Here is a 26,038-nt window from a genome sequence, read left to right on the forward strand (position 1 = left end):
AAGCAAAATGGCATTCTGAGGAAAACCTTTTTGGTCTTCTAGTTATCATATATCTATCTACTTTGAAGATCGATTCGTGAACAAATATTCTTTGATTACAAATATAACTTCCCTTTCTCGATATAGAACAAACACGCTAACAAAATCACTAGTTAAGCGGAAACATATATGTGTCAATCAACCATTGCCGTCTCTGAATCACAACTAATTGATCAGTGCCTTTAATTGAAATGCTGCTTTTAGTATGCACAAAAGGTTACAGAGAGAGAGAGAGAGAGAGAGAGAGAGAGAGTATCATCATCCTACCGGAAAGCATTCCCAATCAAAACTACAGGTAACACCGACAATGGAGATATGTAGTAGTTCTTTTATGTACAGTCGCTGTTTAACTCTTACTCTTGTGATTTTTCAAGAATCAGCTATCATCTTAGGTGATTCGCCTACAACTTGTTCTTCTTCCTTGTTTCTTCTTGCATCTTCTTCCACTGGGATCGCATTACAGTGGATTGTGTGTGACACTGGTTTCTCTAGCTGGAACAGCCTACAATCCCCCACAAGCAGCTTACTTATCAAGCGGTGACTCGTGTTTCAACTAATGGTAATTAGCATGCAAGATGAAACATATGGTTTCATTCTGATGTGGACATTTAATTGAGCAGGAAGAAAATTCACTTTGAAATTGGCCTTACGGGAAATAACATTACTTACGGATGCTTGCACAAGGTTGGGCACTGAACAGTCAGTGCGTACTTGCAAGTGGATAACTCAGTGATTGAAGTGACCATTGCCCTGGTTTCCGCGCATACAAACCTCACCTGCGTAGAGCAATTTCAAGTATAATGAATCGTAAGGCAAATGAGTCCGAATGCAATGCAGGAAACTAAATTAGATACCTCGACTTCTCGGGGTGATCCAGTAAGATCACAGGTGGTCCCATTGGTGTATACATGAGAGTGATACCTACAACAACAACAAGAACACAATAAGAGATTAGCTGAGATATATCTTTTTGCTGCTATAAAGGTTATGTAAAACCTCGGTTTATACCTCTGAGATGCATCAGTGGAAGCACCAGATACAGTTTGATTAAAAGCCGCAGTTGCCTCTGGGTCAAAAGTACCCAATAGAAACTCTTGAACAATCTGCAGTGGTTAGGATACAAGGGCCACAGGCATTAGACAGTGAGTGATTGTAGGATTAAAGAAGAGAAACAAGTGATAAAAATAGAGAGAAATCAGAAAAGCAAACCTTTTCATCCTCAACGTGTAGCTGCCGTACATACCTCTGATGACAAAACTCATAAGACCACCAACCCTCTTGCTGCTCATATCCAGTGAATGATTAGTGTTATAGAAATTTGTTAATCAGTGTCAAAAGAAACCATTTTTATTTAAAATGCGCTTACCCTAATGAGACATTTTTCATTAAGTGATTGGAGCAATTCATCAGGAGTCCTTAGCTTCACCTGTTTGTGTGTGTCCATCATCACAGTACTAATATTTTGCTGAGTAGAAGTCCATCCACTTGTTGCTTTTTCCTCCTTTGGTAGGTAACATAAAAATCGACCCCCATGCTTATCCACCATAACCATAGATTCCAGATTCTCACCCTATTATAAACAATACCATAGATTAAAACGACAGAGAATCTCAATGTTACAACTATATCTACTCATTGTAACTAATGTGAAAGTGCAAAAATAAGCTACAAATGGATCTAAACTGTGATTAAAAACACCAACGCTTATCCACCATAACCAATAGACTACAGATTAAGACCCTATAAACAACAATATTAGAGGATCAAAACGCCAAAATCAAAGGGGCCTCTATGTTACAACCATTTCTACTCATAGCTACTCAGTTCAAAGAGCAAAAAATAAGCTTCAAAACAATCTAATTAGTACCCTCCCACACTTATCCACCAGAGCCATATATTCTAGATTATCACCCTACAAACAACGATATTAGAGAACCAAAATGCCAAATTCAGAGAAAGATCTCTATGTTACAACTTACAACTATCTCTACTCAACGTATCTAAGGTCAAAGTGAAAAAAAAAACCCTCCCCCCCCCCACAATTATCCACCATAACCATAGATTCCAGATTATGACCCTACAAACAACAATATTAGAGAATCAAAACGCCAAAATCACAGAGGGATATCTATCTTACAACTACCTCCACTCAAAGTAACTCAGGTCAAAGTGCAAAAACAAGCTTCAAAAACTATATAAAATGTGGTAAAAACGCCCAAGCTTATCCACCATAACCATAGATTTCAGATTATCACCTTGTTAATAACAATAAAATGAGAATCATAACGCAAAATCACAAGGAAATCTATGTAACAACTATCTCTACTCACTATAACTAAGATCAAAATGCAATAAAAAAAAAAAAGCTTTGAAACTATCAAATATGTGACTACAACACAACGCCCATGATCCACCATACCATAACCATATATTCTCACTTAGTTAATAAAACGCCAAAGTCACAGCGAAACTCTATTCAAAAAATTAAGCTTGAAAATACAAATCTGAAGATTGAGTCATTACCGGGTGAAAAGGTGAATCTTGAGGAAGGAACTCAATCTTGTACTTTGGTTCACGATTGTTTCTGCTGAACGTTCCAACTAATACATGAAACATTTTTATTCATTACCTAAACTCGAATTTTGATCGGAAATGAAGAGAAGAGAGAGAGAGAGAGGAAGTGATAATAGACCTAGATGAGCAGGGAAGATCTGATCGGACCGGACATGGGAGCTTGAAGACAATGCAAGTATTACAAGACATAACAAGATTCGCGTGATTCTCATCTTCTCACTCAGATTGTGAAGCTTCTTAGCACCGGACGGCGAAGTAAGACGATGAGATCGCTCGTCGCTTGTTTTTATTAGCTACGGCGATGTGACTAATAATAAGACGTCCACGCAGTTCATCCAATTAAAATTCGACACGTAATGTTATATGACCCGACAAAAATGTAATTCCATCGGTTAACATTTTCGGAAAGAAATTCTATTAAACCAGAGGCGTATTTGTATTGCGTTCGTTAAAACCGGTTTAATCAACCTTATCCAAAAAAAATAAAAATTAAAAAAAAAGGGTATGAAAATGGAAATGAGTTTTGAATTTAAGTTAAAGATGGTTTTATGTTCTTATTATATTTTTAAATAGGAAACAAAAAACAATGGAAAATTTTTAAGTCTCGGAAGATTACACCATTTCATGTCTTATGTCAAGCATTTTTAGGACACAAATATAAGATGGATTGGCTCGATCCACATAAATTTTGTAAACAGAGACCATAGTAAAATTTGTTAAAAAGTGGTTTTCTAAACTTTACAGAAAACAAATGTTCTTTATCGTTAATCAAGAAAATGTCATTTTTAAGTTACATCTTAAAACTGAGAGGATTAATTATAATAAAAAAAAAAGTTCATGGGAAGATTATTATAATAGTTTATACTCATATGAATATCACGGTGATGTTTGTTTGACAATATTACGTCTTTTGTCATTATATGTAGTTTTCAATATTGAAAAATACAAGAAAAAAAAATGCCTACTTCTCTCTGTGAAGAAGTCGATTTTATGGGCGACGACGGTTATTTGTGTTGTCGATTTATTTCTCTTTTTTGGAGTGTTTTTCCAGTCAATTTGTATCAGTTTATAGTCCAAATTGACGGTTTCCCTCTGTCTGGTAACTTCCATGGCAGTTTTTCGTATCCTAATTTCACGGATGATAACTACCATCATAAACCGCTATGGCCGAATATCTATAAATTCTCAGTTAATGTCTGTTATTTCTCCCTCGCTTTTCTGCTACACAATAACAACAACAAGAAATCGACAATGGTGACAATTTAAGGAATTCTATGCAAGATCTTGACTTGGGTCTCGATGATACTCTGGTGCCTCTTCCGTCGGAATTCTGTGCAAGAGCAGCAGAACAGAATCACTTCTCTCTTGTTGTTTCCGCGGGTTTGGGGACTGCCAAGATCTTGTTATGGACGTGTTCTGGGAAATGGGAAGGCAAAGTTCATCTTCCAGTCTAAGGCAGAGATGAATCTTGTCTTATCGTGTGATCCTTGGGCATTCAATGACTGGATGGTGACGGTTCATAGATGGTATCCAAACATCACGAATGAAGAGATGAAGATCATTCCTTTTTGGGTACAAATCAGAGGAATCCCCTGCTTTATCTTTCGAATGCCATGGCCAGGTACATTGGGAATCATATTGGTCTTGTACAAGAGGTTGATTTCGATGAGAATGCTAGAACGGTTGAGTTTGTTAGGGTTAGAATGGATTGGAACATAGATACACCTCTGCGTTTCAAAAGGAATTTCCAGTTTGTTGTGGATGTCAACACGATAATCCAATTTCGTTTTGAGAGCTCAAGAATTTATGTACCAAGTGTGGTTCTCTCCTACATGACATAAAGGAATGTGATCTCAACCCTCATGGCAATGTTTATGGCATGGAAAGTGACGATGATGATGATGCTGATGATGATGATTTAGACCGTCACTTTGAGCCTCTCAGGGAATCTGACTCAGCGAACACACTGCAGACAGTGGATCCTTACATTCCAATACCAGGCTTACAAACGGCTGAACCGTTTCATGCTCAGAAGACCGGTGATTCCTCGATGACAACATCACTAAGTGTTTTCGAGGATACTAAACTTACTGCTGAACGACTTCGTTACTTACACGCCAAACTCTGCAACAATGTCAAAGTGGAGAGAGGTACACAGGATTTTCTTGAGAGAGGAACTGACAATGCAAATTGACCGGGACTGAAGAGGAAGAGAGTCAGCTTTGAGGCTTACTATCGCCAAGTGGAGTCTGCAGAGGATAAGGTGGTCCTGAGCCATATCCGAAAGAAAAAGAAGGCATCTGAATCACAGGGTTCTTGTTCACCAACTGAAGGAGGCGCGGGGGGCCCGGTACCCCCAATGCCACCATGAGAGTCGCCTTCTGGAATTGTCAGGGTGTTGGAACGCTGCTGACTCATATGCGTATAGCACGTTTATGTCGTATTACTAGGTGTGATGTTTTATTTCTAATCGAAACTCTAAATGTGTGTAATGTAATAAAGGATCTGGCTGACTTTCTAGGATATCCTAATCTAATAACTCAACCTCCACAAGGTCGAAGTGGAGGTCTAGCTTTATTATAGACGAATGTTGTAACGATATCCGATGTATGTAAGGATGATCATATGATTGATGTAAAACTTAAGTATTATGATGTTTGTTTCTATTTGTCATGTGTTTATGGTCACCCAAACCCAAGTTTAAGACATGTTTTATGGGAACGACTTGAGCATATGGAAATAAATAGAACAAATTCTTGGATGTTGATTGGTGACTTCAACGAGATACTATCCAATGCAGAAAAGAAGGGAGGACCAATGAGAGATGAATGGAGTTTCAGAAATTTTCGACATATGGTATCAGTCTGTGATATAAAAGACATGCGATCAACTGGAGATTGTTTCTCATGGGTTGGTGAACGTTATAGGCATACTGTGAGATGTTGCTTGGACCGTGTCTTCATCAATGGAGAATGGTCTTCACTGTTTCCAAATTTAGAAAACCATTTTTTGGATTATACAGGTTCAGACCACAAACCAGTGCTAATTGATATCTATTTAGCTGAATACATTGTCAAGAAACCATTTCGTTTTGATAAGCGGCTAATCCATCATCCGGGTTTCAAAGACTCTGTTGTCGTGAGTTGGAAGGCTAACAGCAAGCCTGGACAGAATAACTTGATCACGGATCAGATTCGTCATTGTAGACAGGCTCTATCACGTTTCAAACAGAGCACATCAATGAACTCAGCTCAACGAATAGAGAACCTGCAATACAAAATAAATAAAGCCATGTCGAGCCAAAACAGAAATGCCAGACGAAATATATCTCATCTAAATGAATTGCAGAAAAATCATACCATGAAGAAGAAATCTATTGGCAACAGAAGAGTAGAGCTAAATGGATGACAGCAGGAGATCGGAACTCACGTTTTTTTCAAGCTTATGCAAAAACGAGATATGCCAAGAACTACATAACAAGCATTAAGGATGCGTATGGTTCAGAGATCCGGGGAGACACATCGATTGGGAAACATGCAGAACATTACTTTCCGGGGGTTTACACATCTTCAGGAGTCCAAGTCTCTCCAATCGACTTTGCTGATTTTACACCAACTGTGACTCAGGATATCAATGCAGAACTAACACAGAATATTACTGACACTGAAATCTCCAATGCCATTTGTTTAATTGGTGATGATAAGGCCCCAGGCCCCAACGGTCTAACGACACGATTTTACAAAGAATGTTGGGATATAGTTGGTCAAGATGTGATAGACGAGGTTAAACATTTCTTTTTCACTTCAACAATGAGACCTGGAATCAACAATACAAACATTTGCATGATTCCCAAAATAGAAAATCCAGTGACACTATCAGACTTTCGGCTGATAGCATTATGCAATGTTTTGTACAAAATCATCTCAAAGTGTGGTAATGCGTTTAAAGAAACATTTGGATGCTATTGTTTCTGATTCACAGGCAGCTTTCATTCCTGGCAGAGTAATAACAGACAATATACTGATTGCTCATGAGTTAATGCATGCACTGAAAGTTCGGAAGAGGGCTTCTAATTCATATATGGCGGTGAAAACTGATGTCAGTAAAGCTTACGATCGTGTAGAATGGACATTCCTTGAGCACCTATGCGTTTGTTTGGTTTCTGTGACAAATGGATTAGTTGGATAAAGGCTATAGTAAGATCAGTTCATTATTCTGTCTTAATAAATGGTTCACCACATGGATCAATATTACCTGAGAGGAGAATAAGACAAGGAGATCCTCTGTCCCCATATCTGTATATACTTTGTGCTGATATACTGAGCCACTTGATAAAGTCAAAAGCAAATATTGGAGACATTAGAGGGATTAGAGTTGGAATTGGTGTACCTGCAATAACTCATCTACAATTTGCAGATGATTCGTTGTTTTTCTGTCAAGCAAATGTTTGCAATTGTAAAGCTTTAAAAGAGGCTTTTGATGTTTATGAATATTATTCGGGTCAGCAGATAAACACTTCAAAGTCAATGATCACATTTGGCTCAAGGGTATATGGTTCAACACAAAATCGATTGAAAGAGGTACTTCAAATTCCAAACCATGGTGGAAATGGGAAATATCTGGGATTACCTGAACAATTTGGGCGGAAAAAAGCAGAGATGTTTGATTATATTATTGATCGTGTCAAAAAGCGAACTTCTGGATGGACTGCAAAGCTTCTATCACCAGCCGGAAAAGAGATCCTTATAAAACGGTTGCAGTTGCCATGCCAGTGTTCTCGATGTCTTGTTTTAAACTCCCTCAAGGAGTCATTGACGACATTGAGACGCTTCTTATGCGTTTCTGGTGGGATAAATCATCATCACACAAAAATATACCTTGGATAGCTTGGAAGAGATTACAGTATTCTAAAAAGGAGGGTGGCCTAGGATTTCGGGATCTTGCTAAGTTTAATGATGCTTTGCTAGCTAAACAAGCATGGCGCATTCTAAGAAATCCAAACTCTTTACTAGCAAGATTACTGAAGGCACGATATTACAGTGACACTTCACTACTGGATGCGAAGACGCAAAGATATCAATCGTATGGGTGGTCTTCCTTACTAGCGGGGGTCGAGTTAATCAAAAAGGGTTTCTACTGGGAGATAGGTGATGGTGCAACAATACGACTAGGTACTGATAATATTGTCTCAAATGATCCACCGAGGCCTATTCCAGTGGTTGGAGACTTTGCAGACGAACTGATCAATAAATATTTCATTACAAGAGGAAATAACCGATTTTGGAACAGAGAACAACTTGTAGAGCATGTGGTAGAGGAAGATGTCCATCATTTACTACAGCTCCACATACCTTTACAAGCTTGTAATGACAAGTTATTTTGGAAATATCATCCCTCTGGAGAATACACAGTCAAATCAGGTTATTGGTTTACAACGCATGATGAGGATTATCGAGAAACTTTACCACCCCCGCCTCATGGTTCGATTGATATTAAAGATGGAATATGGAAACTACCTCTTCTTCCAAAGATAAAACACTTCTTATGGAGAGTAGTTTCTAAAGCTCTTGGGACTAAAACAAGACTTAACACTAGAGGCATGCAATTGGATCCAATTTGTTCACAGTGTCAAATGCAGGATGAGACGATAAGTCATATTTTCTTTCAATGTCCATATGCACAACAAGTTTGGAGCCTGACCGACTGTCACAATATAATCTCCTCGACCAATCATAACTTGAATGTCAAGACTGTTCTCAAGCGGTTCTTAGACCATACGCAGAATGGAAATGTAACAACAGAAGACTACTTAACACCCTTTTGGTTGATGTGGAAAATTTGGAAGGCCAGAAACAAGCATGTTTTCGACAGTATCACTCTTAGTCCAACAACAATTGTTTTGCAAACAAAAGCTGAGGTGAAGGAATGGCTATCTGCACTGCAATTATCGAATATACAATCTACTAATGTCATCCCGAATAATGACCATTGGCAACCACCTATTTCACCTTTTGTAAAGTGTAATTTTGATGCAAGTTTCAATGAAGGAAATCAGTGTGTAATTGGTGGTTGGATTCTAAGAGACCATTTTGGAGAAAGTATAGTATGGGTGCATCAAGACTAGGAACAGCGAGATCACCATTAGAAGCAGAGGCAAAAGCTTTACTTTCTGCAATTCAACAAGTGTGGATTAGAGGTTATACATCTGTGCTGTTTGAAAGCGACTGTGCAATACTAATTAACAACTTGATGGGATCAACAGTAACTGTAGCCATTCGAAACATAAAAGAAGATATCTTTTGGTGGACATCCAAGTTCAAAGAAGTGAATTTTAGGTTTACTCGAAGATCTAGTAATGAAGCTGCTCATGTGTTAGCACGTTTTGATTGTACTCATTGTGATTTCTATTCTTCTTCAGTCGATATGCCTCTTTGGCTATCTTCTACTTTGTATCATTCACATTTTGACCCAAATTAATACAACTTATCTTTGATGAAAAAAAAAAATATGTAGTTTTCATGTAGAACAATTTTTTTTTTTTTTTTTGAGATATTTGAGTAAGTCAACCTATGTAGTGATGATGGTAGACTTAATTATCTCGGCATAATAGATATATTTAATGTGGTAGATTTATGTTGTAGATTTATGTGATAGATTTGTATAGTAAATATACTATATATATGGTAGATCAAGATAGTATATTAAAATGTAGTCATTGTAGAGTAATTTAAAATAGATTTATTTAGTAGATTTGGTCCATTTGGTGACATGCTTAATTGTCAAAGATTTATGTGACAGATTTACAAGGGGAATACATTTTTGGTAGACTTTGTACCATTTACAACAGAATTATGTGACAAATTAATCTAATAAAGAGAGCTCTGTGATATATTTTTTTAGTATGTAGATTTGGATAAACAAATTTGTAGAGAAAATGCACTTTTCTCAAATCACAAAAGCCAACCCCGATAAATTATTTTGATGGTCCAGAAAATTGGATGATTCACTTTGATTCTATCGAAGTAAACCGAAAATACAATAAGATAATTAATATTTTATTTCTTATTTAGTATACAATGTTATGTAATATATGTAAAAAAATATTCATTTATGTAAAAGTTCCTCATCTTTTAGCCAATTAACACAGGCTAATGTGAAACATATGTTCACCTTAGCTAAACGAGAACATATTCTAACGTTTGTCAAAAAGACTCTTGAAAATATCTGCATATACGGTTGAATGTCGTGGGGTCCCGAGAAAGAACAAAGTGCATAGGATGCATCAAAATTCTTCTTTATAATTGGTATTTTAGAGATTTGAGCAACAATACAAGAAGAGTTTTGGTATTGCTTAAAACAAATGGGATTATTAATGTCGAAAGTTTTCCATTTAATTATAATGTTCTTAAGACAAGTAATCAAAATTTCTCTTTTTTGACGAGCTAAGATTTTAGCCAAATATAGGATAAAAAAGAGACGAGTTATAAATGATGGCCGAAACTGAGGCTAAAGAGACTAATGTAATTAATATGATATCAAATTGTGCAACTTCTTCAATCGCTTATCAAATTAATACAAATTAATAAGGTCTGTTTCTGTAGTATCAGTTTTTTGGTTTATAATTTAGAATAAAGTAATTTTACCTTAAAAATAGAATTTGTATGGTGTGTATTTGTTAAACAGTTTATAATACAAAAAAACTAGATAGTAATCATGTAACACCCGTACTGTCACAAAAGACGGGACAACGTGTAATCCATCCAGTCTGACCAAAAACATTTCTTTCTTTAAAATTCACCAACGAACAAACTTCAAACTGCAACTCTTGAAACTTACTAACCTGGGAAAATAGAAATAAGGGGTGAGTAAACAAGTTTACTCAATGAGGAGATCAAACTCTGCCCACTGGACATACAATAATCACGTTCCAAATATAACCAACAACTATTACTTAGCATAGATTCAGAATGTCTATCAATCAAACAATCAAACGTCTTATTTCTCCTTAACAACTTTCATCTTATTTTATGCACTTTTGTGGCAAATACCACATTCAAACATTTACGTTCCTTACATTACTTAATTTACTTCAATTCCTGTGGGAAGTGTGGGACTAATTTCATTTCATTTCATTCTTGTCTGCTAAGAGAATTATTCTTCCTCACAGCTTGCATTCGATGCTTAGGTTTGGCCATTATCACTTTTTCTGGCTCACAAACCCCATTCCTGGAAGACCACGGCCCATAGCTCGATTCTTCCCGTACTGCTCGTCAGCGGTTTATGACCTGCAATGAACCCGTCGGTCCATTGCAGTCCAACATCCTCAAGTATCCTTTCCTTTCTCATTTTCATTTTATGTTCATAATTATTTTTGTAATATAATATATACATTAATTTATAACATCAAATCATAATACTAATGTGATTCACATATATCATGTTACTAGCAACCTACTTTATCATGCACACAAATCTACACAAACATTTTCAATAAACAAACAATTCTCGAGTCTATACTCAGCAACTATCGAAGAGTACATAAAGAAAGAGGTTACTGTTATCCACAAATACCACCCTCACCTTAGCCAAAAGGATCAAATCCATGGTTTAGAAATAGCAACAACGCAAATTCGGTACATCAACAATTCTCAGTCTGCAATAGTTTAGACCGGTCCAATATTATTTCCCAATAATATACAAAATCAATAACCATGATGTAATCCATTAAACCAACCCAACCCAAAGTCTCATAACTTATACTTATAGTGTTTCCTTTAATTAAATTAATTAGACCAAAATCTAATAATTTAGTACACCACAATTCAACTCCACGAGCACATGCACATGATCGACTTCAATTCAATAATCAAAGCCCAAATCACCTTAAACGCACAACACTATAATCCCACACGTGACCTTTAACGACACAAGCCAAAACATATCACGACAATTAATCTAGGTTCTGAACTTCATTACACAAATTAGAATCCTCGGTTTACTTTGGTTATAGTCCGTGGTTTAATAATCGAAACAACACGCAACAACGTCACAAGTGAAGCTTGCCGTATACCTTTTCTCGGCGATTACTCTCGAAGAATCTCCTCGACGGCTCAACGTGACGGCTTAGTCACACGGTGGCTACTTCTCCATGGTTCAGCAACATACATCACAAGCAAGCAACAGATCCAGGATTAGGTCTACAACAGTCGGTAACTTACAGCCCAAGTTATAAAACAAATTTAGGTTCCCTTACCTATACTGGCCTCGACGATGGCTACGGCTGCTCCGGTGTCAGCCGGTTACATCCCTGGTTACACACGGTGGCTGATTGACCATTGGCGGTGATCGACGTTGGCTAGCGAGAACGACGAGTCCGTACGCTTCTCCTCCACGAGACTCACTACAACAACGAGGACCACGACTTGATACCTTAGCAACAGCGACTGCAACACACTCTTATCAACTTAGGGGTTAGGTTTGCGTTTTTTCACCATCGCAAAATAAGAAGGAGATACATACGCACATACATCGACACACATAAACCCTTGTCGTTTTGTATTTTGCCCACTTGAGTCATTAATGGGCTGAACTAACAAAAATTGGCCCAACTCCCAATTATAAAATTGGGGATGTTACAATCATTTGATAGTTAAGATAGTATTAATTTGATATCCGACAAAAATCTCACTATTGATCCGAACAACTCATACCAAACAAATTAATAAACTTATAAAAAATGTTTTTTTTGCCGTGTTGCAGTACAAATTACCGATTAGTACCTAGTTGAATATCTATATTAGTGTTTTTAAATACAAAATTAAAATAAATCTTCATTTTCAGAAGAGTTACAATTTATGCCACTACTTTTATCTACTTTTATCCAAACAACTTTATAAATAATTATCTACAATTCATATAACCAAACACAATTAAAAGATTTTAACATTGTAAACCAATCAGAATTTAAAAATTAAAATTTTGTATATAAGTATCCAAATTATTATTTTAATAATTATATTTGGAAGATTTTATTAAGATTTTAAATTATGATTTCAAATCTATAGATTTTTTTCTCCATAGCTGTGATTTGAATTTTTTAAAACAAAAATATATTACTCAATCTATAAAAAAAAATCTGTATTTTAATGTTCCAGATTAGTAAATCACTGTACCAGATTTAAAATCATAATTTAAAATGCCGTATGTGCGGTCGCGTAGAACTAAACACTAATTTTACTAGACATAGTAGTGATATTTACTAATTTCTGATGGCATCTTTAATTATTGTATCTAGTAAATTAGTAATCCACTACTATATTTTTTAACCCGCTTATAATTTTTACTAAGTCCTTCAAATGTTTTAGCTGTATTCCGTTACTCTTCTTCATAATCAGTCAAACATTTCTTTGAATCATTCTGTCATATCATTTATTTACCTTTTATAACCTTAACTAATTTGGTAAAATCACTATAAATAATATTTGCTTACCCTAAATAAGTCCCCTTTGCTCACCAAGTCAAAAGACTAATTTAATATCCAACTGGAAACAAAATTGAACCTCATTTTAATTGGAAATTTAAAATACGCCTAAAAATAGTATAATTTTCCAACTTTCTCCTCCGAAGTTTTGGTTTTAACAGTTCATTTCAATAAATCAGCCAAATATTTTGCGATCACTGTTTTGTTTTTTTTTTTTTTTTTTTTTTTTTTTCTTCGCGTTTTGTGTTTCTTTCATTTGCATTCTTGTTTATTCCTTCTCAATCAAAACAACAAACTTCTCAAAAACATTGGTTTTCTTTGTTGAAAATGGTAAGCGAACCAATGAGCCACTTGTCTCTTAAAAAGAAACTCAAATCAAGGTTTTGCATCGCCGGATGTTTTCGTACGACCAATCACCACCACGACGTCCCCGACGACATGCCTTCATCTCCGACGACTCCCTCCGCCGCGACGGAGAAATCTACTCAAAGCCCACATGGTGGTGGAATCAAGACTAAATCTCCACGACTCACTCGGACGTTGTCCAAGTCGCATGAAAAGTGCCGGAGTCTGATCCACCGGATGGGCGGTGGTGTAAGCGGCGTTGGCGGCCACGGGAAGCACATCCGACGTCATACTGCAGACTTTCATTACGATCCGTCGAGCTATGCGCTTAACTTTGATAAAGGAGACGAGGGTGACAATATCAACCGCTTTCCTCTCCGCAACTTCTCGGCTAGGCTACCTCGTTCGCCGCCTTCTTCGGCTAAGGCCGCGACGGATTCTTCTTTTACGGTTCACAACCTTTTGCGGTAAATGGTTGAATCACACACACATTTCAATCTATCGAATAATATTTTAGCAATTGTAAATATTTAAAGTTGCATTTGACAATTAAAAAAAATTTGTTGTTGATATAATAATAGTTGGATAGCTTTTAATTACTTAACATGTGCATGCCAATGCCAATGTTTTTTTTCTTTCCAATTTCTTTATTGAACCCTTGTTCCACAATAGACAATATACTCTATCAGTTATCAGTGATTCAGATGGGAAGAAGAATGATGGTACACGACGAAGTTTACCAATAATACTCGGTGCAATGCCACAATAAGCATATAATTTGTCCACGACATTTTCAACTCTCTGAGTTTAAAAACTAGATTCCGGGTCTAGACCAAAGATTCAAGAACCGAAACAATTCTAATCCAAAAGTGGCGTAGAATATACGATAACGATTTGAAACCATCCATGGAGGAAAGCCATGTAACCGAACATAACTATCTCTGGGGAAAAAGTTACTGCAACATCCACAGCAAAGAAGATGAGCACGCTTACCCGAGATGTCCACCACCATTAATGATTAAAACCCGATGAAATTCCGTCTGGAATAGGCGGAGGTTTGAAACACTCACACGCCTGGATCCACTTTTTGTGTTTCTTCCCTGCAAATCTTGTGGCTAACCTACACTCACTACGGCTTCACAATCTGCTAAGCGCAGGAGACATACTCGCCATGAGTTGGCAAACATGTTCCAGTAGACTATGTCAGCTCTGCAACCTCCACTTAGTATAAGGGCACATTGTTGCCCCTCATAGCTAACAATTTTAATTCTGTTTGTCTCACATTGGTTTGTTCAACCTAAATCATTTTCTCATCAGATGATTACAACCTAGAGGACAAAGTCAAACCACCACAACCTCAATGTTTTCTTAATCTTTTAGCAAGCAGCAAAAAGACTTGAGAGTAGAATTGTAGTATTAAAATGGTTGCCACATATATTATATATACTAGTAAGACAGGGTTTAATTAAGAGAGTATTTTAGAAGCAGATTCATAGATTGTATAGAGGGTGACTATAAACACAACTTGACCCAAACATGTTGTAATATACAAAGTTTTAAGGCAGAGTTGGAGAGAGTGAAGGATTAGTGACCTTGAGCTCACCACAGCCACTAATGTAAACCGTCTTAAGAGGTCTATTCCACAAGGATCTTGCGTTTTGAGCTCTCTCGTCTCCAAGAAACTCTGCAAAATCATTAAACTGTCGAATGTTCTCCGACGGCTTATAAGTCGGAATCGAAGATATACTCGTCACCACATCTAACCCTGCAAGAGAGAAAACATGTTACTCCCACAAAAATCACAAACTCAATTCCTTACATTACAAAGATTTCATTTCATCAAAAAAAAAAAAAAAAAAGTCCTAATTAAAGGGTTAACCTTGAAGCACAGTTCCGAAGACAATGTTACCGCCGTCGAGCTGCGGACACGGACCAGGACCAGTAGTGATTAAGAATTCAACATTCCTATAATCAGGATCGAGTCTGGTTTCATCGTCGTCATCATTTTCGGATAAGCAAAGTGAGACAACACCAGCACGAGCGTGTGGGAGGGAAAAAGCCTTGGAATTAACAACGTCAGTGTTCCGAGGCAAATCTCTGAGTAAAGATCCAACCTCCGCCGAATATCGCCGTCCTTCCCCTTGTCTTCCGGCGAGAAAGTACTGACCAGGGAAGATTTTGTGAACTGGAGTGTTTTTGTAAGAGGTTGAAGAAGAGGTACACATGCGTTTGAAAGTGGAGACGGTGAAAGGGACGTGACGGCCGTATAATCCGAGAACGACGCGGCCGAGGGGAGCTGAATCGGAGCAAGGAGTGGTGGAGGAGAGTGTGGCGGAGGGATCTGAGCGGAAGTAGGTGGGACAGAGGGAGAAGTCTAGGAAGACGCGATCGGTGATTGTGATGTCAGGGGAAGGTGATTTAGGTGGTGGAGGAGATACGGTGGCGATGGTGGTGGAGAGGAGGAGGTTACGACGGGACAGAATCGGAGGGATGAGAATGGATGATGATGCCATGCTGGATGATGATAATTACGAGAAATCGCCTCAAAATCTGAAAATTGAAAATTCCCCCCTCACTAAAAGGTTTTCTTTTAACTCGGAAAATAATACAATTTACTTCCTTACTGTTGCCCTACGTAGGCCTGCGGGGTCGAGTCGGGTCGGTTTTTTCAGGTTCTCGGGTTTTCAGTATTTTTATAATATGTTCGAAGATTTATCGAAATTGATTTCGTTCGGTTCGGTTCGGATTTCTGATAATTCGGTTATTATAATCTCTACCGAACCGAACCAAACCAAAATTTAAATGGGTTGTCGAGAAAATGAAAAAAAAAAAAAACTTTGGGCCAGGCCCAGTACAAAAATTAAAAGGAAAAAGAAAACAAAAGTATTTGCCTTTTAATAAAACGCTGTGTTTTATTCATCTGCAACTTTTGCAACAGAAACTTGATGGTCGCCGATACAAAACCAGCAGATCCGACGAAAGAAGAGGAGGAAGACGAAGTTTTCGGTTAACCGTTCGGGTATCCGAACCGAACTGAAAAAATCTCAGATAACCGAAATAATCTACAAAACTTCCGATCAATTCAACTCTCCTAAGTGAAGCTTACCCGTAACCAAAAATTTCGGTTCAGAACGGATCAGAAATTTTGGATCGGGTATTTCTCGCAGGCCTAACAGTGATCTCTTAATTTCAGAGAGTAGCTCTAGAATTAATTTAACCATATCACCCTGCCTCTAACAGAAACCGTTATAGAACTGAAAACTTCAAGGGTAACCCGGCAGCGAGCCTTGGATACCTCCTAACCACCGGGCCCCACTCTTGAGGGGTCCTCAGTAGTCTCGGACCCGTCTAGTGGCCTGCTGCCAACGATAACGAGGACAGTCTCTAGTAGCCATGTTTCTTTCACCAGAGATCGAACCTATTCGGGTTTGGGTCAAACCCAAAGGAACCAGGGAAACCTCCAGAACGGCTCGTCCCGGAAGTGGTGTTGTTTCCCCCATGCCGTCATCGCAACAACATGATCAAAGAAATCTTTTGAGATTCGAGGCATGCTAGCGGTACTAATCGACAAGGCGCAAAGTTAGGACTCGACACATTGAATTATGACAAGTAGAATCAATAGGCAAGGACAAGAGCTTGCTCTCATAACCGGTTCCCGACTGGTTTCGTCTAGAGCTCAGTACAGGTCAGACCCGTCAGAAGAAAATTTTGCACTCCACGATGACAACCTACTAGATGCAAATGCCTCTAAAATAACCTACAATGACAATTTACTAGATACAAATATCTCTAAAATAATTTAGAATGACAAGATTATGCAACCAATGATGCAGCATATATTGGGCTTTACATAGATGTTTATGGATTTAGATCCATTAGATTTGTTAGTTTATTTTATTGATAATTATTTGATATTGAAAAGGATTAGGATTAGAATATTTAGTGTTTATATATTTCCTTAGTTTTAGATTTGAGTTTATCATAAAGGGTGTATAAAAGGGATCGAACCCTCATGTATGAACGATAATTGATTATTGAATAAACGTTGTTTTAAGAGAGCTTTTCTTAAAGCCTAGAGAGGAGGACTTTCAACCCTAAGAACTAGTGTTCAAGCCCTGCAAAGAGGACTTGCAAAACCAAGTCGATATCGTTCTTGATCTCGGCCATATCCTTATTGCTTCTTCGTCAAGTTACAACGTTCTAATCAAAATCCGTTCGTGAATCTGAGTTCTCCTGGAGATCTAGCGTTCTCGTTCGTTATTAAGCTTCCGCTCTCTATCAGTTGGTATCAGATTCATCACGTTTCTGGTGGTTTGATTTCCTTCCAACGATGTTCCTAGATTTTAAGGTGGATATTCTGGAGTTTCACGGCGGATTTTCTAGTGATTTATTACTAGATTGACTTGTGGATGTTGAAGAGATTTTTGAGTTTCAAAGCGTTGCAGAGGATTGATTTGTTTCGCTTGTGGTTAAAAAATTTCGAGGACATGCCGCATCATGGTGGCAGCAAATGAAGACAACACGCAAGCGAGATGGCAAAAACCCTATTAAATCATGGGGTAAACTTAAGCAGAAGTTATGTGTACACTTTTTACCTCATCATTACCATAGTTTAGTGTATAATCGTTTGCAAAATTTGACACGACGAAAGTGTTTGGTGGATTACAAAGAGAGTTGTTATTTTCACGACAACGATTTGAATCATATGGTGTATGATGCAGATCTAACACTCGACGTCAATGATAAAGAAGACCGTGATGTTGTCCACGAAGACAACAACGACGTTGAGAACAAGGTCGATGATATCAAAAAATTGGAAGACGTTGATATCGTTACTGGTGCAGGAAACGACAATGATCAAAGCGGAGATCCAATCTTTGATGTATACGGTGACGAATTCATGATGTTGATGGTCATGGTTTTTCAACTACGGATGGAGATGCATGTTTTGATGTCAACACAGATGAAGATGATGTCGAAGCAGAAGTGTTTCATGACAAGGTTCTTGTGGAGCCCGACGTGGTGGTCTTCGACGACAGTGTTCTCCACAACGACAACACTTTAGTTCTAATAGTTGCGACCGATGATGACATCAGCAACTACATCGCCTCTTTAGATCTTATTGGTGGACCAGAACCTCTTGAAGTTTTTAGTCAAGTTCGATCAACAAAAGGAGATCAAGAGGACGAAGACATCAACGTGGGCATGTTGGATATTAGGAGATGTATATAGTGAGGTTATAATTGTAATTAGTATTAAGCTAAACCCTACTACTTAGCTGTATATATACTATGTAATCACCTAGCTAATAATATCATTCGGTATTCGCTCACATGGTATCAGAGCATTAAAAGATCCAAAAAGACCTAATTTTTTTTTTCCAGCCGCTTCTTCTCTTCTTCTCTTCTTCTTTTTTCCTTCGCCTCCACGTCTCTTTCTTCTTTTCTTACTGATGGCTGCTATCAACGAACTTGTTGCATCATCTGATGACACTTCTCTCGTTAATGTCAACATGTCCAATGTGACTAAATTGACCGCTACGAACTTCATGATGTGGAGTCGTCAAGTCCACGCTCTCTTAGATGGCTATGATATTGCTGGCTATCTCGATGGATCGGTCTCTCCACCCGATTCTACTCTTACCAACGGCGGTGTTTCAACACCGAACCCTGCTTACAAACACTGGAAACATCAAGACAAGCTCATTTACTCGGGTCTCCTTGGCACCATTTCCGTCGCTGTTCAACCTCTCTTGTCGAAAGCCATCACCTCTCGGGACATCTGGGTGTCTCTGAAGGATACCTACGCTAAGCCCAGCCGCACTCATATCAAACAGATCCGTGACCAACTCACCCATTGGAAGAAAGGTACCAAAACCATCGAGGAGTATGTTCAGGGTTTCAACATAAGGTTTGACCAGTTGGCGCTTCTTGAGAGTCCGATCGCTCATGAGGATCAAATCGACTACATCCTTGGTGGTCTCCCCGATGACTATCGGCGTGTTATTGATCAAATCGACTACATCCTTGGTGTTCTTTCCTGCGTATTTTCAGGTGAAGGATCTCAAAACGGGGGCCTGGTTACTACAAGGCAGAACTAGGAATGAGCTATATGAGTGGCCGGTTGTCAACAATGTCATCACCAGTTTTGTTGTCACACCTCAGCCGTGAACCGACCTCTCCTCTTGGCATTCACGACTTGGACATCCTGCTTTACCTATTTTAAAAAGTATTGTTTCGCAGTTTGCATTGCCTATTTCTACCAACTCCAAACAGTTCTCTTGTTCAGACTGTTATATCAATAAAAGCCATAAGTTGCCGTTTTATCTTAACACCATTGTCTCCACTCATCCTCTTGAGTATGTCTATTCTGATGTTTGGACATCACCTATTGTCTCCACTGACAACTACAAATACTATTTAGTATTGGTGGATCACTTCACGCGTTATAGTTGGCTTTATCCTCTAAAGCAAAAATCACAAGTAAAGGAGGTGTTTGTGGCTTTCAAAGCACTGGTAGAAAATCGGTTCAAGCATCGTTTAACCACTTTGTATTCGGATAACGGAGGAGAGTTCATTGCTTTGCGGTCATTTCTCACTGAACACGGCATTAGTCATCTCACGACGCCCCCACATACGCAGGAACTAAATGGCATTTCGGAGCGCAAGCACCGCCACATCGTCGAAACAGGTCTTGCGTTACTTAGTCATGCTTCTGTTCCTACGTCGTATTGGCCATATGCATTTGCAACTGCTGTTTACCTGATTAACCATATGCCGACGGATGTTCTTCAAGGTGTTTCACCATATGTTAAGTTGTTTAACCAGCCTCCCAACTACTTGAAGCTTCGTGTGTTTGGGTGTTTGTGTTTCCCTTGGCTTCGGCCATACACTGCCCACAAACTAGACAGTCGATCCGCCTCTTGCGTGTTCTTGGGATATTCGCTCACACAGAGTGCTTATCTCTGTTTGGATGTCCGCACAAGCCGTGTTTACACATCTCGACATGTTCAATTTGTTGAGCATCAGTTTCTGTTTGCTGCAAATCAGTCTCCGGCGACGGCTGAGTCCGCCTCTGGGGAGCCTCCATCGTCGGTTGTCATCCCGGTCCTTCACTCGCCTATAGCTCATTCCTCTTTGCCCCCACACAGATCCTTCGCCCGTCGCCACCGTCAGCTCCGCCTTCTTTAGGTCCGTCTTCACCGGCTCCCTTATCTCCATCGTCACCACACTCTGATGCTCTGTCACCGTCGCACACCTCTACTTCGTCAGCTTCCTCCTCCTCCCACAGTGCCGCTTCGTCTCCTCACGACAATGCCGTCTCCGACCCATCAAACACGACTCCTACAAACCAAAGCCCGTTAAACCACACAAGCCCATTACGCAACTCACCTAGTTCAAGCCCATTAAGCCAAAATCAACCATCAAGCCAAACAACATCCACCTCACCTTTGTCCTCTTCCTCTCGCTCTCTACCGCATTCACCGTCTCCACAACAACAACCCCAAGCTCCCCCACCACCACAAACCACACATCCGATGCAAACTCGATCTAAAAACCATATCTTCAAACCTAAACACAAATTTACCCTTCACACAACCACATCCTCGTCCCTACATCACATTCCCGCGACAGTGGCAGAGGCACTCAGAGATCCGCGATGGAGACAGGCTATGTGCGATGAATACAATGCACAATTGCGTAATCACACCTGGGATAAGCTTCCGCCGGTGCCAGACAAAAACGTAATATCGTGTAAGTGGATTTTCACTATTAAATATCACGCTGACGGTTCTGTTGACAGATACAAGGCAAGGCTCGTTGCTTGCGGGTTTAACCAACAGTATGGTATGGATTACTCAGAGACTTTCAGTCCTGTAATTAAGTCAACCACTGTTCGAATGGTCCTTGAAGTCGCCGTGAAGAAAAATTGGCAGATTCATCAAGTCGACATCAACAATGCTTTCCTCCAAGGCACACTGAAGGAAGAGGTCTACATAACACAACCGACGGGGTTTATTGATAAAGATCGGCCACACTATGTTTGTCGACTCAATAAAGCGCTGTATGGTCTTAAATAGGCGCCTCGCGCGTGGTACCAGGAACTCAAAATGTTTCTCTTACAAGCCGGTTTCCGCAACTCCCTTGCTGATACGTCCTTGTTTATCTATCACAAAGGCTCCGACTTCATATATGTTTTGGTGTATGTTGATGATATTATCATTGCGGGTGCTCCATCGTTGGTCCAAGCATTCAATCTCGCGCTTGCAAATCGTTTCTCTCTCAAGGACCTTGGTCCATTGAGCTACTTCTTGGGTATTGAAGCAACCAGATCATCGAAAGGCTTGCACTTAATGCAACGCAAATATATTACTGATCTTCTCATCAAAACTCAGATGCTTGATGCCAAGCCGGTCACCACGCCTATGGTTTCATCACCCAAGCTTACTCTTGAGTCCGGTACAGCACTCACCGATGCTAAGGAATATCGAGCAGTGATAGGCAGTCTACAGTATTTGTCTTTCACTAGACCTGACATTGCCTTTGCTGTGAACAAGTTGTCTCAATTCATGCATCAACCGACTGACAAACATTGGCAAGCTGCAAAGCATATTTTGAGATATCTTGCTGGTACGAAGACTCATGGCATATTCCTCCGGGCTGATGTTCCACTTACGGTTCATGCGTTTTCTGATGCAGATTGGGGTTGTGATAAGACTACTTACACTTCTACCAATGCGTACATCATTTATTTTGGTGGGAGTCCTGTTTCCTGGTCGTCCAAGAAACAACGGAGCGTATCTCGTTCTTCTACGGAGGCTAAATACAGAGCGGTGGCGAATGCGGCATTGGAGCTCCGATGGATCTGTTCATTGTTGACTGAACTCGGCGTTCCGTTACCGGTGGCTCCTGTCCTCTACCGTGACAACGTAGGCGCCACGTATCTCTGTGCTAATCCTGTTTTCCACTCTAAGATGAAACATGTTGCCCTTGATTACCACTTTGTGCGTGAGTTCATACAGTCTGGTGTGTTACGTGTTACCCACATCTTGAGCAAGGATCAACTCGCCGACTCTCTTACTAAACCGCTACCACGTCCGCAGTTTGAAAATCACATTTACAAGATTGGAGTTCGACCACTCCCTCCATCTTGAAGGGGATATTAGGAGATGTATATAGTGAGGTTATAATTGTAATTAGTATTAAGCTAAATCCTACTACTTAACTGTATATATACTATGTAATCATCTAGTTAATAATATCATTCAGTATTCGCTCACATTGGACACTTGTTTTACTACATGGGCTTATGGAAAACAAGACCCGCTAAGAAACTTATTTGTTAAGATTGTCTCACTTAAAGAAAAAGACATGTGTTGGAACAGCGAGGAAAATAAGAGGTCATGGATTTCAACAAATAAATACCAAAAAAATTCATCTCATGAAGAATATATTGGGCTTTACAGCTTAAAACCCAAAAACACACAATATATTAGTGTACGGTAAAATTTGTCTACGTACATCCAATCTAACAAAAATATGAATAAATAAATATAAAGTGTTGTGCACCTAAAAAGGGATCGATTTTTAGCTAATAATTATTATTGTTCTTTCCATCTTTACAAGCATTTCAATATCATTCGAATAAAAATTTGTTGTTTATTACATTTGTTCTTGAGAATTTAATCTCACAAAATAAATAAATACCTAAGTGTGGATCTGACATCCAAAAACTCTATTTACAATTTGCACATACAACTTTTTCCCCATATCCAAAAAAACGCATAAACAATCGAAAATACTTGATGACTGACACCATCATCCATCTCACTAGACCACAGTTAAGAAAAATGTATCATGCATTTAATTTCTTCACATTCGAAACACTTACTGACTCGTGAAGTCATGTATATCCAGATCATGTGATTGGAAGATATAAACAAGTCTCTCATAGCACATTTGTTCTAGTCAATACAAAGCATGACCTTTACACAAGTCTCGTAAAAATAAACAAACAATTTCTCTCTAGGCGATATGTGAAAGATCGCAATTCTTATTTTTTCCTTTTTGTCTTTTCTTGCAAGAAACAATCTAAGTCGCTCAACAACTCCAAAATTAGATTGTCTAAAGAGATTTATGCAATTGATATATAATCCAAACAACATGAAGATAATACATGAAACCAATAGAACAAAGAAAAAAGCTTGAATATCACAATATATATACAACAAAAATTAAACTAAAATTACATCCGAAAACGTGATTTATGTACAAATGTTATTGCAAAGCCTCCCTATATTTGACCATTACAACATTTGAATTAGGTTCCTTCGATATCCAATGAAATCCATGAAACCTCTCTAATCACACATCAAACATCATTTGTGACTCTCTTCGAAACAATCAAACAAAAATGACACAATTAATCAAATGAATGGGAAGGAACTATTAGTTTATATATTCCCTTAAATGGGAGAATCAATATCAGACACGGTCGAAGAGAACGATGCGAGGGTAGAAATAGAGGAAGAGGACGAAAGCGACTGGAGGTTAGAGGAAGAAGAAGATGGGGCGAGATGCAGAGCCAAACTGTTTCCTTCACTCCAAGAACGTTGGATTGGGAACACAATGATCTTAGACCTTTCGTGACGACAAGGGATCGATGAACCACCACCGTGAAGCGCGCAGCCGCAGTTCTTATGGTATGGACGTCGCTGGATGGAAGAGTCGCAGCTAGAGATGCAACCTTCGAAGATGTTGCGGAATATTCCGTCCATGGATCCGGCAGCCATCACGACATTATCTTCTTGATCTTTTGTTACGAAGGAGATATTTTAAAAATTTCCCCGACGTGAACGAAGAGTGAACGCGTTTGGATCGTTGACGAAGAGAGTTTTTTTTTTTTGTTGTAGCCAAAAGATGAATTCTGATTTTTGGGGTTACTAGAGATTCTTTTTTTATAGCCATGCAGAAATAGTGGTTAAAGCACCAGGAGGTGGCGATTGTACGTGAGAAGCGTGTGAATTGTGTGTTATTGCTCTCTTTTCGGGATCTTTTGACCAAACCACCTCTTTTTCTTATTCTTTTTTTCTCAATGTACGTATCTTTCTTTTACTTTTGGAAGAACATTTTTCTCTATAAGAGAAATTGTAGTAGGTAACCAAAATTTAGGTGTATTTTAAGTAGCTAGATCGACAAAAAAAGAAAAATAATCGGACAATCAATTTTTTAATTTGGGAAATGTACACGATGAAACGATCTTTGTTTGGTTTGGTTTCTTTTCTTATGAAGAATTTCCCTAACAGTTTACACAAAGAAATAATATTTAACTTCGAGCCTTTTTATTTTTTTTTGAATAAATAATTGATTCAGTACTCTTGCCATCTTTTCACTTGTTATACTCAAGGCCGGATGTTGTAACCGAGATTCTTCTCGAGGATACTCAAGGCCGCACTCGGCCGCGGCAAGTCCGCGTGTAATTTGTTATTTAAGTTTTCTTTAATAAATTTGGGAGATTTTGTCTCCCTCATTCTACCCAAAAAAAAAAAAAAAATCTTTTTGCTCTAAAGCATATATTTCTTTTACTTTGAAATATATAATATACAGAAATATGTAAATGATTTTAACATATTCTTTATATATTAACTAGATGATACATGTTTCTATGCACTTGTTTTATTCATACGAGACGTTTTGTAAGCTTTTATAACTGTTTCTTCGTATGTGGAGTATATTCTAAAGGTATACAAAATTCTTCTGTAGATCGCTATATTCGATTTTGTTGATGTGACCAATATGTTGCTTAAGTGAAGTCTCTTTACGAAAATCTAATTAGTCTCAAGATACTCTCTTGCAATTGCCATTATTTGAAACGTGAACTTTTGGTAGCTTTGGTTACAACTCTTTTTGCTTACCTTAGCATTTCTTGAAATCTAGCTCTAGCATACAGTTCTTGATTTCATAGGCGTATTGATGAATTTTTCATCTTTGTAAGATCGTCAACCTTATGTTTCTTCATTGCTTATCACCTTGTATTACAAGTTCTATGTGATGTTCACATGTAAAGTACTAGGATGACTAGAAGTCTATGTAATAAAGTTTTTCGAATTTCTTAAATAGTGACTTGTGAAGCCTTGCATTGTCCTAAATTTAGTTGTAAGAGCATGGCCATTAGTCATCCTCATTTGAGTATCTTTAACTTTTAATGATATTAAAAATAATATTAATCTAAGTTTTGATCTTCACACCTTTGTTTTTATTTTTCTCTCCTTCCATTAGTCATTCCTAAGTGTCTTATTATTTTTATTAAAAATGTGTGTTTAAGTATATTTTTTTTGTTTGTTTTTGAGTAACTGATCTCGAGAGCTAGTAACAATGTTAGACAGTATGTTCGATCCAACATGCCTAGGTGAGTTGACAAAGAAGCTATTTGATAAACTTTGGAGCTAAACAGAGTTTGGAGCTTTCATGAGTGGACAAAGAAGCTATTTGATAGACTCCAGATGTATTCCATATAGCGGCGATTTAAGACATGCCAATAACTCTAAAACCGTTCCTTCAAGGTCATTCAATCATAGACAACACAAGTATTAGTTCCTAA

At 38.3% G+C, this 26,038-nt stretch overlaps 4 protein-coding genes across 5 annotated transcripts; 1 reads left to right on the plus strand and 3 right to left on the minus strand.

Annotated features, from left to right (window-relative positions):
* Positions 1-152: 152 nt before the first annotated feature.
* On the minus strand, positions 153-3,022 carry LOC104723960 (protein OS-9 homolog). Of its 2 annotated transcripts, none has more exons than XM_010442390.3 (8): positions 2,732-3,022; positions 2,563-2,639; positions 1,406-1,609; positions 1,249-1,320; positions 1,048-1,142; positions 894-960; positions 709-815; positions 153-541 (listed from the first exon to the last, which is right to left on the minus strand). In XM_010442390.3, the coding sequence occupies exons 1-8, from the start codon at positions 2,823-2,825 to the stop codon at positions 409-411; spliced, it is 849 nt and encodes a 282-aa protein (XP_010440692.1). In that variant the 5' UTR covers positions 2,826-3,022; the 3' UTR covers positions 153-408. The 2 variants fall into 2 exon arrangements, with proteins under 2 accessions (XP_010440692.1, XP_087329507.1); XM_087473381.1 differs by having other exon boundaries at positions 153-592; positions 2,732-3,007.
* A 10,277-nt stretch (positions 3,023-13,299) lies between these two features.
* Positions 13,300-14,086, plus strand: LOC104723961 (uncharacterized). The gene has a single exon (XM_010442391.2). The coding sequence runs from the start codon at positions 13,421-13,423 to the stop codon at positions 13,907-13,909; it is 489 nt and encodes a 162-aa protein (XP_010440693.1). The 5' UTR covers positions 13,300-13,420; the 3' UTR covers positions 13,910-14,086.
* A 760-nt stretch (positions 14,087-14,846) lies between these two features.
* On the minus strand, positions 14,847-16,124 carry LOC104723962 (peptidyl-prolyl cis-trans isomerase CYP28, chloroplastic). Its single transcript, XM_010442392.3, has 2 exons — positions 15,318-16,124; positions 14,847-15,203 (listed from the first exon to the last, which is right to left on the minus strand). Exons 1-2 carry the CDS (start codon positions 15,949-15,951, stop codon positions 14,995-14,997), a joined length of 843 nt encoding a protein of 280 aa, XP_010440694.2. The 5' UTR covers positions 15,952-16,124; the 3' UTR covers positions 14,847-14,994.
* Positions 16,125-23,558: 7,434 nt separating this feature from the next.
* LOC104723963 (uncharacterized) lies at positions 23,559-24,367 on the minus strand. Its single transcript, XM_010442393.2, has one exon. It carries the CDS (start codon positions 24,228-24,230, stop codon positions 23,904-23,906), a length of 327 nt encoding a protein of 108 aa, XP_010440695.1. The 5' UTR covers positions 24,231-24,367; the 3' UTR covers positions 23,559-23,903.
* Between the last annotated feature and the right edge of the window lie 1,671 nt (positions 24,368-26,038).

This window comes from Camelina sativa, chromosome 11 (genome assembly GCF_030686135.1).
Source record: "Camelina sativa cultivar CO46 ecotype springtype chromosome 11, ASM3068613v1".
NCBI lineage: Eukaryota > Viridiplantae > Streptophyta > Magnoliopsida > Brassicales > Brassicaceae > Camelina > Camelina sativa.